The sequence below is a fragment of the Coregonus clupeaformis genome, chromosome 20 (assembly GCF_020615455.1).
Source record: "Coregonus clupeaformis isolate EN_2021a chromosome 20, ASM2061545v1, whole genome shotgun sequence".
NCBI lineage: Eukaryota > Metazoa > Chordata > Actinopteri > Salmoniformes > Salmonidae > Coregonus > Coregonus clupeaformis.
In genome coordinates this window covers 58,292,776-58,303,799 of record NC_059211.1, presented here as the reverse complement: position 1 = coordinate 58,303,799, position 11,024 = coordinate 58,292,776, and the positions used below count along the sequence as shown (strand labels likewise).

Below are 11,024 nucleotides of genomic sequence, written 5' to 3'. Positions count from 1 at the left end.
TAAAATGGCGCTTCCATTTCTTACATGAGTGGGGTGGAAAAACAGCAGTCACATACCAGGCAGTCGTAGTGTTTCATAGGACCTCCTGACATGAAGGCACTCGCCTGATTATGCAATTTCTGCGCCTCCATAAAACCCTTTCCTGACCGAGCCCTGTCCACGCCTGTGAAGTGCTGAAAGTTGTCGACCCTCACCCGAGTATCTTCCACATACAGGAAATACACTTTTTCTCACCTCCAACAGAGTTGATGAATTCCAATTAACCAAATTTGCTAACTTTAAGCCGTTATTTAAAACCTATAAGCTGAATATTTATTTTAAAAGTAGGTCTGAATAGCCAACTGTTCAATTCCCACGGTCTTAAATAGTAATGTTTTGTTCTCTAATATCGTGTTTTCATTACCTGTCACTTTCTTGTCAAGTCTGAACCCATTTGATTGACTGATGAGGATATAAATTAATTAAGCTACAATATCTATTTCATTATATTGACGGTTTAGTGTTATAAAGGCCTGGATTTAGACTATACCATAAAATAATTGTAAAACTAGTAATAATTTCTGATATTTTGTTTTGCTGTTTTATATCTCATTCATTTATTTGTTCAGGCAGAATGTTATTTCTGTTGTTATAGCATCATGTTTCCTCCTAGCCTTAATCATCAATTAAATAGGCCCTAGTGTATGCACGTGTGGAATTAATGACGCACTGTACTGTCATTGATGTAGAGAGGGGGTGACCTCAGGCTTTAAAATTGTTCCGGTGAATGATTTGAAATCACAGATCAGCAAGAACATAACCCAAGAGCAACCAGAGAGAAGTCATGATGAAGACCTCTCAGTGCCAAACCATAGTCTCTCAGAGCGGCAGCGCGAGCTACATGAGCAGCCTCAGCACCAGCGCAATGAACCCGCTCAGCAGCACGAGCCTCACCCTCCTTGTTCTCCTCATCTCAGCATTACCCGTCTGCAAAAGTAAGTAAAAAAATATATTTTGACCATGCTTTGGGTATAGAATATGGACAGTCTTGTGCATTGCTATATGTCCAAGTCAAGATGTAAAAACGTTAAACTTCTTTAGGCTATGGAAAATGTTTGCGGGTCTGATGTAGCCTAATTGAATAGGTTATGAAAAATGTAAAGTTTTAATCAAAAGCTCAAAACTATTCAACATAAATTGGTAATCAACAAGCTCACTTAAATTATTAATCATATTCAGTTCTTCTATTTGCATTTACCACTTATATAACAGACATTTCTTTGCAAAAAAACAACAATATACACTACCAGTCAAAAGTCTTAGAACACCTTATTTATTTATTTTATTATATATTTTTTACTATTTTCTACATTGTAGAATAATAGTGAAGACATCAAATCAAATTTATGTTATATTTGAGATTCTTCAAATAGCCACCCTTTGCCTTGATGACAGCTTTGCACACTCTTGGCATTGTTTCAACCAGCTTCATGAGGTAGTCACCTGGAATGCATTTCAATTAACAAGTGTGCCTTAAAAGTTAATTTGTGGAATTTATTTCCTTCTTAATGTGTTTGAGCCAATCAGTTGTGTATTGACAGGGTAGGGGGGGTATACAGAAGATAGCCCTATTTGGTAAAAGACCAAGTCCATATTATGGCAAGAACAGCTCAAATAAGCTAAGAGAAACGACAGTCCATCATTACTTAAAGACATGAAGGTCAGTCAATACGGAACATTTTAAGAACTTTTAAAGTTTCTCAAGTGCAGTGGCAAAAACCATGAAGTGCTATGATGAAACTGGCTCTCATGAGGACTGCCACAGGAATGGAAAACCCAGAGTTACCTCTGCTGCAGAGGATAAGTTCATTCGACTTACCAGCCTGAGAAATTGCAGCCCAAATAAATGCTTCACAGAGTTCAAGTAACAGACACATCTCAACATCAACTGTTCAGAGGAGACTGTGTGAATCAGGCCTTCATGGTCGAATTGCTGCAAAGAAACCACTACTAAAGGACACCAATAAGAAGAAGAGACTTGCTTGGGCCAAGAAACACGAGCAATGGACATTAGATCGGTGGAAATGTGTCCTTTGGTCTGGATTGGAGATTTTTGGTTCCAACCATCGTTTCTTTGTGAGACGCGGTGTGGGTGAACGGATGATCTCCGCATATGTATTTCCCACCATAAAGCATGGAGGAGGAGGTGTTATGGTGTGGGGGTGCTTTGCTGGTGACACTGTCTGTGATTTATTTAGAATTCAAGGCACACTTAACCAGCATGGCTACCATAGCATTCTGCAGCGATACGCCATCCTATCCGGTTTGGGCTTAGTGGGACTATCATTTGTTTTTCAACAGGACAATGACCCAACACACCTCCAGGCTGTGTAAGGGCTATTTTACCAAGAAGGAGAGTGATGGAGTGCTGCATCAGATGACCTGGCCTCCACAATCCCCCAACCTCAACCAAATTGAGATGGTTTGGGATGAGTCGGACCCGCAGAGTGAAGGAAAAGCAGCCAACAAGTGCTCAGCATATGTGGGAACTCCTTCAAGACTGTTGAAAAAGCATTCCAGGTGAAGCTTGTTGAGAGAATGCCAAGAGTGTGCAAAGCTGTCATCAAGGCAAAGGCTATTTGAAGAATCTCAATTATAAAATATATTTTGATTTGTTTAACACTTTTTTGGTTACTACATGATTCCATATGTGTTATTTCATAGTTTTGATGTCTTCACTATTATTCTACAATGTAGAAAATAGTAAAAATAAAGAAAAACGCTTGAATGTGTAGGTGTTCTAAAACTTTTGACCGGTAGTGTATATATGTTGAAAAGATAGAAAGGAACTTGTTTAGCCTACAAAATAAAGCATTATATGTTTAAAGTGCAATGAGAGTTTACATCTCCTTAAAAAATAAAACTGTAGACCAAAGGTAGTTACAATATATTTAAATTCCTTACAATACGAATACATCCATATCAATGTTTAAACTCAAGATTATCTTACATGCCAAACATATTATTGTACGTAATTACGCATTCTTGGGAACTTGCCCAACGGAGAGAAAAGGTTTGAGAAATATTTGACATTTACTTCAGCACTTTCAATTGGTACGTTTATTTTGTTCTGAAGATGGCCTGGGGTCTTGTTGGTCCCATATCGAGAACTAGAGTTGATAGGGGGGCGAGTTCCTTTCATTACAACATATGTTTTTTTACAACCTTTTATCCAAGATTGGATTTTCTCAGACCGGAATTGTATTGATTGTAAACTGTGCAGCATAGAGAACTGGTGTAGCCTAAGCATATAGAAGCTCACACCAGCAGTAGGTCTAATGCGGCTTCACATCCTGTTGTTCTAGTACCAAATTACACTTTACTCTAATGCCTCCCCATAGCCATATACAAAACATACAGCAGTTGGAGAGGAACTCCTAATGTTTTGGTAATATTATGTAAAATTATGATTTTAGTGTACTGTTACATTCCCCAGCAAGAACACCAAAAATGTCCCTCAAACAGAAGGGGGAACTAACAAAGAGTCACTGACCAACAACCAAAATGAAACAGGTGGGGTTTTAGGAGGGGTTCTGAAAGACACTCATGGGGGTCTCCACTGAAAGTTGACTAGCAACAACAACTGGAACCTAAAAGACACCCACCATGAGCGGCCACTAAATTTGCCCAAGAAGAGGCAAACAAAAGAAAAACCCACACCAAACTTAAAGACAGGAAGCAAACAAAAAATGTGTAGCAAAATGAAATCAGATGAAGGATTGTTTGTCTAGAACTCAAAATAGGGAAAGCCAACTAAAGGTGTTAACCCTATCAAGACAACTGGCACACTGAGCCAGCCACCCTCCGCATCTATCAAGATAACTGGAGCACTGGGCCAGCCACCCTCCGCATCTATCAAGATAACTGGAGCACTGGGCCAGCCACCCTCCGCATCTATCAAGATAACTGGAGCACTGGGCCAGCCACCCTCTGCATCTATCAAGATAACTGGAGCACTGGGCCAGCCACCCTCCGCATCTATCAAGATAACTGGAGCACTGGGCCAGCCACCCTCCGCATCTATCAAGATAACTGGAGCACTGGGCCAGCCACCCTCCGCATCTATCAAGATAACTGGAGCACTGGGCCAGCCACCCTCCACATCTATCAAGGTAACTGGAGCACTGGGCCAGCCACCCTCCGCATCTATCAAGATAACTGGAGCACTGGGCCAGCCACCCTCCGCATCTATCAAGATAACTGGAGCACTGGGCCAGCCACCCTCCGCATCTATCAAGATAACTGGAGCACTGGGCCAGCCACTCTTAAATAGTACCTGGGCTAGCACAGGTGAAACACCTTCCCACTAACAAGATGGCAACCAGCACAAGTGTAACACATACTGACTAACGAGGTGACACCAATCGGTGAGCCCTACGTGCTAACGAGCTATACGTGCTAAAGTCCAACCTCAAAACATAAATGGAAAAACCAAAACCTGTAACAGTACTTACTGCACTGGTAGTTTCGCTCTCTCTTTAATCTCTCTCATGCATGGCCCTCTTCTCCCTCTCTCACTCCTTTCTTTGTTTTATGACTGACAGCTTGAATCTACTACAATTACCCCCCAGCCATGCATGGGGCAGAGACATGTCAACCTAATCTGAGGCAGGCAAACTGTGGCCCTGACAAACAGTCATAATGACTCCTAACAGTGGCTTGGATTTGGCTCCAAACAGCAATAATATCACAAATAATTGAGACATAAATAGATTTAGAATGGCAATCTGTCAATCCCTCTTCAGTGAGATGAGAAATTATATTTGTTAAGGGTTATTTTCTGTGACATTGAGCGATTGATGCGGCTTTGATGCTCTTATGTGATTATTGGCACAGGTGTTTAGAGACATTTAAACCACAATGGTGACAGGGAGAGAGCATAGGTATTGCTGTGTGCTGTTAGGACAATTCAGATGAAAATAGGGAAAGAGGGATCTATAAGTTAAATAGTGGTCTGTAAGAAAGACATTCCTTATGGGGAAGACTTTTGGGATACAGAGCTGTTGGTTTATAGTTGGTCACTATGAGTTTTCAATATGAACAAAATAATATGATCACATCATACCATACACTCTTAGAATTTTTTTTGCTATCTAGAACCTAAAAGGGTTCTTCGGCTGTCCCCATAGGAGAACCCTTTGAAGAACCGTTTTCACAGAGGGTTATACATGGAACACAAAAGGGTTCTACCTGAAATCAAAAAGGGTTCTATCTGGAACCAAAGAGGGTTCTGTTTGTGATGCACTGGAAGTGGATTGTTATGGTTGTGTAAAAACAATCTGCACACTCCTACCTGCTCAGTGCTACAGCATCAATGTGATGATAGAGATGTAATGATTCTTGTGTCTGTCTGTGTTTCAATGGAAGGTGTTCCAATACAACAGCAGAGAGCAACGATAGACCAGGACCAGCTTCTCAACCAGGTAGGCCACAGAATCTCTCTCTCTCTCTCGCTCTCTCTCTCTCTCTCTCTCTCTCTCTCTCTCTCTCTCTCTCTCTCTCTCTCTCTCTCTCTCTCTCTCTCTCTCTCTCTCTCTCTCTCTCTCTCTCTCTCTCTCTCTCTCTCTCTCTCTCTCTCTCTCTCTCTCTCTCTCTCTCTCTCTCTCTCTCTCTCTCTCTCTCTCTCTCTCTCTCTATACTAAGACTGAGTTGTTGCTTTCCTTTGAAACAAAGAGACATGTGAATTCTTCACTCCCCCTCTCATAACAGCACTCTCCTGTCTTGTCTCCCATAGCTAGAAGATGTGTGCTCATCCTACCTTTCTGCAGACCTGCCATTTCAGGTGAGTAAGACTAGAATAATGAAATGATCAAATGAAAGCACTGAAGAGAATAGATTCATGTTCAATGATTTCTCACTCTCACGTATTTTCAAGTTCAGGATCAATTCCAATTATGATGAAATTGAAATACTCACTTACAGGCTTGAAATGAAAAAGGTTGTACAACTGTATCAGATTCTTTCTCTCACCTCCTCTCCCCTGCTCTCTGGTTGCTACTCTAGACACCTGATGTTTTGGGAGAACTCTGTGTGTTGATGCTTGTACAGAAGTCTAAGGTATTCCACCCTTCATGTTCCAGCATAGTAGCTCAAACAATAATCATATCACATGTACACACATAGTGGTTTATCCTGTTCCGTGAGCACAACACAGTTGCACATACACTGAGTGTACAAAAGATTAAGAACACCTTCCTACTATTGAGATGCCCTCAAAACAGTCTCAATTTGTTGGGGCATGGACTCTATAAGATGTTAAAAGTGTTCCACAGGGATGCAGGCCCATGTTGACTCCAATGCTTCCCACAGTTGTGTCAAGTTGGCTGGATGTCCTTTGGGTGGTCGACCATTCCTGATACACACGGAAAACTGTTGAGCGTGAAAAACCCAGCAGCGTTGCAGTTCTTGACACAATCCAGTGCGCCTGGTACCTGCTACCATACCCCGTTCAAAGGCACTTAAATATGTTGTCTTGCCCATTCCCCCTCTGAATGGCACACATACACAATCCATGTCTCAATTGTATCAAGGCTTAAAAATCCTTCTTTAACCTGTCTCATCCCCTTCATCTTCACTGATTGAAGTGGATTTAACAAGTGACATCAATAAGGGATCATAGCTTTCACCTGGGGTAGTCTATGTCATGGAAAGAGCAGGTGTTCTTAGTGTTTTGTACACTTGGTGCATATACAGTGTTTAAAGGAGCAGTTCACTAATCCATGGTTCAGTTTTCTTTAAACAGCCATTACAAACCTTCAGCTAACTTTATCCACCGCTCGCGAAAAATCTATGGAAGTGATGGCAGCACGTGAGCATGTTTTCCTTTTAAATGGTCCAATCACCTTTAAGTAACATCAAACCACATGTACAGTTGATTTCAGATGATTTGGACATAATTTTTTTACATGCACACATGCCACCATCATTTCCATTGATTTTTAAATAGCGGTGGCTAAAGTTAGCTGATATTTGTAATGGCTGTATAAAGAAAACTTAACCATGGTTTCTCCTGGCTCATAGACTACTTTCAGGGTGAGGAACCATCTAACATCAAGTTGTAAAATAGTGAACTACTCCTTTAATCATTCTCAAGAGTAAATTGAGTTTTGTTTTCTTGTCATTGCAGGACTTGAAAGCGCGGGACAATCCTAGTAAAAGGGTAAGTGTGACATTATGTCTGTTTTATCATGTCTGTTTCATCATGTCTGTTTCATATGTCTATTGAAATATGTTGCCTTTAGTGAACGCCTTTCAATGCAATCAACATCAAACCTTTTGAAATATGTGTGTGTGTGTGTGTGTGTGTTTGTGTGTGTGTTTGCTTGTGTATAGTTTTTATTTCATTATGCTAAGCAACAAGGTGCTGGCCTAACAGAGGGGGCGGTAAGTTGGGTTAAAGTTCAAGTTCACTGTGCACTGCTTTGCGGCTTAACAAGGCACACTGCATTTTTAAAATTCTTTGTTACTTGTACTGTGCTATTAGTATGGTATTACTTTTTTACTTTATAAAGTGAATTTTAACCCTGAAAAAGTGTTACGTTTTAGTTTAGTTTTTATTTTCAGAGTAACCAAAATATTATGAGGCATGAATTGCATTGACTCTGTTGCATATTACATTACCCCAGCTCTTACCTGCTCGTGCATGCACACAAACCCTATTGCTGCCCAGTCCCTCAGCTTGTTAACGTAGTCAGTTCTCAATAGCTGTCCTCCAAGGAGATAGGCCCCTACGTTTCTGGTTCCTGGTACAGGAAATACCATAGTTTGCCTATCTCTGGTATAAAGAAAGTTGAAAAAACACTGCTCCACCTGCCACAGTGCTTCCCTCCCCCTTGTCTCTTGCTCTGCATGCAAGATGCACACTTTCTTGGAAACAATTTGGGGGGCAGCACGTGTCCACATCCATGTATCTTGTCTTGTTTGCATGAGTTACTTTGAATTCCTCATGCCCCCCTCCCTTCCACTGTGTCATCAGGGTGACCGACGTGGGGAACATCATCAGTTTAAATTAGATAAACAGAAAGGACAATGAACAGACACATTTTCTGCCCCATCTGAATAATTCATGGTAGACTATTTTTAAGTACCAACCATTTTCTTCTCAAGTCTCCAAGTTATTGTAATGGAACCAAAATGCCATCCTCTATTTCTGGTGAAGGCTTCATTATTTCATTTAGGATATAGCTTTGTTTATAGTCACTGGGTGGAGATTGGCTTTGCAAAGGTTAGTTTTTCCTCAGAGGATGTTAGCACAGTAAAATCAAGTTGAGTTGATAAAATATAAAACATGTCAACCAGATAACAATGAAAATATGACGTCTTTCCTAGACATTGTGATTACGCCATGAGAATAAGTCTAATTGATTGTAATCAGGTTATCTGATTGGGGCTGGGGACTGCCATCAGATCAATTACGTCATTATGACATCCCACACCAAATTTTGTCCAATATGACCTACGCATGAGGCTGGTACAGTACATTACATCTGTAGAGCAGTCCTATGTCCTGGCATGGCCTGCATGTGGAGAGTGAGCTGTCACTATGTGCTCTGTTGATCTAAACATGAATGCAGAGTGTGCAAATGAACACAGGGTTGTACTGAGGACTGTGTGTGTGTGTGTGTGTGTGTGTGTGTGTGTGTGTGTGTGTGTGTGTGTGTGTGTGTGTGTGTGTGTGTGTGTGTGTGTGTGTGTGTGTGTGTGTGTGTGTGTGTGTGTGTGTGTGTGTGCTTGTGCCTGTATGAATGGGATGTCTAGTGATAATGTTGTGTGTGTATATGGTCCTCTCTGCAGCCCCCAGCCCTTTGTCTCTGTCTTAGGGCAGTTGTTCATGGTTCTCATGTTTCTTCATGTCTGTCCGTATGTGGATGTGTCAGTCCCCTGTGATGCACCCTCTCCTGCAGCTTGTTCCTCAACTTCATACCAGAGGAGAAAGAGGAGAGGAGTTTGTGGTGCGCGTATGTACCGATCTGCATGTTCCTTTTTACATCTATTCTGCACCTGTCACTTCTTTGGAGAGGAAATATCACACTAATCCAGGGGTCTCCAACCTTTTCTAGCATGAGAGCTACTTTTAAAAAATGAAACATGTTGCAAGCTACTAATGGTTCTGTACTGCTGCTGCTTATTTCATGGAAAAGTTTGCAAATATCAAATAATAGATACAAATAATATACTGTACTTATTCATGGTCTACTTCTGCCAGGTAAGCCTACATTGCAGTTAACATTTAATTGAGAAGGTTTTGGGGAAAGTATCTCTGTCAACCCACAAGATGGTTATCACATCAACTGGCTACTAGTGATGGGCAGTCTTTTCTTTGAGCCGGATCATTTGGCTCTGTTCACCTAAAAGATACGTTTATTTGGCTCCCAAATGGCTCTTCTTTAAACCAGGAACATTTTGTAAATATCTAATTTTAAAGCCTAGAACATTGCCTACCATTATGTCAGATCGTGAAATGTGAGTTCAAATACATTTTTACCTGACCAAATTATTAGATGGCCTGCAAAATAAATGAAGACAAAATGTTACACTGAAAATATTAGCATGGACCAGAATGAGGCTCTCTCCTCACTATATTGTTCCTGCACTGAGGAATTACCATATTCAGATAATGTTTTTATAATGTATCTGCAGATAATCGATGTCTGCAGCTCAAAAAGCAATAGTAAAAGTATGCAAATCAGGGAGCCGACGTTCACCAAAAAGAGCCGTTCAAAAAGAGCCAATCCTTCGCGAACAACCCATCACTACTGGCTACACATGGAGTGATAGACAAACGCCCGCACCACACAGACAGAAAGGGGCAATATTGCTGGAAATTAATTGGCAGATATTGTGTTAGGTTTGGCTTTTTAAGCCAATAGTGGCTTACCACGGGTGGGATAATGTTAATGTTGCGTTGGTTAGACAGTAGCTGGGAGCTTGCGGTGTCTGATACTTCTGAGATTAGTTTGCGGTGGAACACGTGAAAATTGCATGTACTTGTTTGGCTAGATACTCATAGGTGGTCTGCGAGCTCCTGGTAGCTCAAGGATCGACCTTTTGGAGACCCCTGCCCTAATCTCTTAGCAGCCGGCTGCAGGTAGCCCAGCGTTTAGAGCATTGGGCCAGTAACCAAAAGGTGGCAAGTTTGAATCCCCGAGCCAACAAGGTGACAAACGTGCCCTTGAGCAAGGCACTTAACCCTAATTGCTCCAGGGTTGCCATTGATAATGGCAGACACTGGCCCCATTCTCAAAGAGTATCTCAGGGAGATTTGGGATATGCAACAAAAATTCACACGCCTATTAATACCCACTTGTACATTATCAAATTATCAAATTATTATTCATATTTAGACTCACATATAACAAAGCCACCACAATTTACAGTACTTTGTTATAGTGTAATAGTAATGATCAAGTGAAAGATCTTGTGAGCATCCTTTGCTTTTATTTACATGGGAGAGCTAAAACTCTTGTCGTGCCCTTAGAAGTCAATACAGGAAATGATGAGGATATGCTCTTTTCACTTTGTCAACGTATACAGGATTTGTCCTTTTTTCAGTGTGACGCCCTATTATGAGACTGTTGTGTAAGTGATGTGTGTTTGTGTACAGTATGTGATGCATGTGATTCATTGTGCGTATAGAGGCTACCTTTTTTACACACATATTGTCACTCTCTGTACTCGCTCTGTCTACATTAGCTGTTCTTTTCCATGATGCAGGTAATTACGGTCTAAAATTAGAGCATCTGACAGGTGAACTTCCACATTGCTGTGCTTTAACTCAACATAATTAATCCTTAATTCTACCTGGGATTGGCATTGACATAGTAGCTACAGCAGAACTGTGAGAGGAAAAGTGCTCAGCTTAGTGTGTGTCTGTTACGGTGGAGACTCAATGGGAGTGATCTCTGCTCTAATGGTATTGCCTACGAAATAATGAAATAAGTGGAAAAGGAGCTTCAACAAGGATATCTAGCACACTGCTTTCTGTT

At 41.1% G+C, this 11,024-nt stretch overlaps 1 protein-coding gene across 1 annotated transcript; it reads left to right on the top strand.

Moving 5' to 3' along the window:
* The first annotated feature begins 806 nt into the window (after positions 1–806).
* On the top strand, positions 807–10,608 carry LOC121532980 (neuromedin-U-like). The gene is made up of 7 exons (XM_041838755.2): positions 807–974; positions 5,407–5,462; positions 5,774–5,821; positions 6,043–6,096; positions 7,166–7,198; positions 8,916–8,996; positions 10,591–10,608. The coding sequence occupies exons 1-7, from the start codon at positions 824–826 to the stop codon at positions 10,606–10,608; spliced, it is 441 nt and encodes a 146-aa protein (XP_041694689.2). The 5' UTR covers positions 807–823.
* The last annotated feature ends 416 nt before the right edge of the window (positions 10,609–11,024 follow it).

Coding starts and splice junctions, on each gene's coding strand:
- LOC121532980 (XM_041838755.2), top strand. CDS start 824: ATGATGAAGACCTCTCAGTGCCAAACCATAGTCTCTCAGAGCGGCAGC. Junction 975..5,406: donor AGCATTACCCGTCTGCAAAA/GTAAGTAAAAAA, acceptor TTTCAATGGAAG/GTGTTCCAATACAACAGCAG. Junction 5,463..5,773: donor AGGACCAGCTTCTCAACCAG/GTAGGCCACAGA, acceptor TGTCTCCCATAG/CTAGAAGATGTGTGCTCATC.